Source organism: Penaeus monodon, chromosome 21, assembly GCF_015228065.2.
Source record: "Penaeus monodon isolate SGIC_2016 chromosome 21, NSTDA_Pmon_1, whole genome shotgun sequence".
Lineage (NCBI taxonomy): Eukaryota > Metazoa > Arthropoda > Malacostraca > Decapoda > Penaeidae > Penaeus > Penaeus monodon.
Genome location: NC_051406.1, coordinates 20,856,739 through 20,858,915, shown reverse-complemented (window position 1 = coordinate 20,858,915; position 2,177 = coordinate 20,856,739). Strand labels below are relative to the sequence as shown.

The 2,177-nt window shown below is 45.1% G+C and overlaps 1 protein-coding gene across 1 annotated transcript in view; it reads left to right on the top strand.

The window, feature by feature from the left end:
• The window catches only part of LOC119586333 (myoneurin-like), a 2,809-nt gene extending 1,286 nt beyond the window's left edge, over positions 1–1,523 (top strand). Inside the window, exon 2 of the mRNA XM_037935048.1 lies at positions 72–1,523. Within this exon, the coding sequence (XP_037790976.1) occupies positions 167–1,291 (1,125 nt within the window). The 5' untranslated portion in view covers positions 72–166 and the 3' untranslated portion in view covers positions 1,292–1,523. The remainder of the gene's footprint in view (positions 1–71) is intronic.
• The last annotated feature ends 654 nt before the right edge of the window (positions 1,524–2,177 follow it).

The following is a 2,177-nucleotide window of genomic DNA, read 5'->3' as shown; positions in this document are numbered from 1 at the left end:
GTTTATGTATGTGTGTTTTAGTGTTTGTGTGCATTTCGAAAGAGTTGCTGTCATCGATGTGCTTGTTCCAGGTCGTCGTCGACGTCGCGTGGATATTAAGAAACTGGACTTCTCTTAAGCCGCAGCCCTTACATGGTAGTTACGCCTAAGGGAGAGCCAGCCAAGCATGCGCGCCCACTCTACATTATCACCAGCGAACAAAAATGGAAGGCCACGTTGCAAGAGAACGATCGTACCAAAGCCGTTTATTTGCAAAGTATGTCTCTCGTGTTTCTCTAAGAAATATTACCTACAGGTCCACAACATGATCCACACTGGCGAGAGGCCCCACACATGTGACATTTGCGGCAAGGGCTTCAGGATGCGATGGCGTGTTGCCCTGCACCGAAGGACTCACACCGGCGAGAAGCCTTACGCTTGCCCAGTTTGCGGTTTTCGTGCCAACAGGAAGGACAACATGTATGGGCACATGAGGAGGCGGCACGGCGGCGTTTTCCACATCCAAGACGCCAGTGGAAAGAACAGAAAGACAGCAACAGGGCCAAAGAAGCGCCGCACTTGGAAGCGAAAGGCCAGGCGAATCGAATTCGAAGACTCGAAGCCCTTAGTTTCTGAACGAGATCCATTGAGTTCGCAGAACGACGTACCACTTCAAAGCTCTCAGTTTGTATTCCAGCATTCCCCATACGTCTTACAGCAGCCTCATCAAGTCATTCCAGACAGCCCTCCCCTGCCGCGTAGGCCTAGCGTGCAGCAAGATCCCTTAATAATACAACCACCGCCTGACCAGGAGCCTCGTTTCATCAGGCAATCTCTTCTAGTATCTCAGCCGATGTACCTTGTAGAGCACCATGCTTCCAGGGTAATTTTCGATGACCCAGAAGTAAAGGAGGATAGTCGGAGAATATGCAATGCCGAAGACCAAGTGTGTGAAGTGCACACGCTCACGGCTCCATGCCAACTCTATATCAAAGAGGAACCACAAGAGACGGCAGTCCAATACGCTCGTCCTCAAAGGGAGGCAGCAAGGCTGGGCCACATTCGTCGAATATCCATGATGCTCGATGAAGAGGACATCAAGAAGGAAATAGGCGACGAGGACGTGGTGCCACCGGCAAGGCGTGGGCCGAACAAGGGGAGGCGCGGCACCCACTGCAAGCAGTTCTCACCAATCCTGAAGAGCGAAGGAGACCTCTTTGAGCCGCCTGTAGTTTGGGTGACCGAGGAGGACCTCCTCTTTACCGACGATGACACGTTGAAGCTGGAAGAGGATATGGATCTCCTAGAATAAGAGAAACAAGTGGAACCTCTATAATAAAAAAAAAGGTTCATGTAAGATGCCAAAGTCTTTGAAGTATCCAAGTATTTTAGAAATGAAATGAATTATTGTAATACAATTCAGGTAATTCAGAAATGGACAACTACTGTAATACAAATATGGAACAAATTGGATGAGGAAACAATAAACTTTATCATTTTATTTTATGAGTAATCGTCATTAATTTATTAAATGTATGATAGTTAGCTATTTGTTTTATTATAAACCTGCGTTTCCTTCTAAATTAACATGATTTTATTTGGGGGGTAACACCATAACGTTATCATAAGATAACCAGTGTAATGTGAAATAGATGGTCCCCTTCAAAGTAAACGGATATCAGTACAGTCGCTACCACAAACTAGTCAACTCCTTGCTATCAGAATTAGGCGGAAGCCCAACGTGTTACATAATGAAGACTGTATTTGGACTGGCGACAAGGCACGGCAAACACAAACGGGAGAAAAAACAAGACCAGGAATAGATATTGCACCGGAGGAAGACACTATAATAAGAACTACTTTACGATTAGACAGTAAGCGAACCCATTTCATTATATTCGCATGTTCGCAGGAACTTAACACCATTTCCATCAAATAGTTAAGGTAAATCAACACACTACCCACCTACACATGACAATATTTATTCTTCTCCCAACGAGTACCTACACAACAACCTCCTAGGTGCATACAGTACTATATAGCTAGAAAGCAACCATACACTTACTTTATCACTTTAAGGGTACGACTAGATATTCTACTGCATTCATATTACCTGCCTAACTTGGTTAGAACTCTGCTCAGAGCATTCTAATGATTCCAAGCTTAAACTGCACTCCTGTGTGCTTTGGAATAGATTT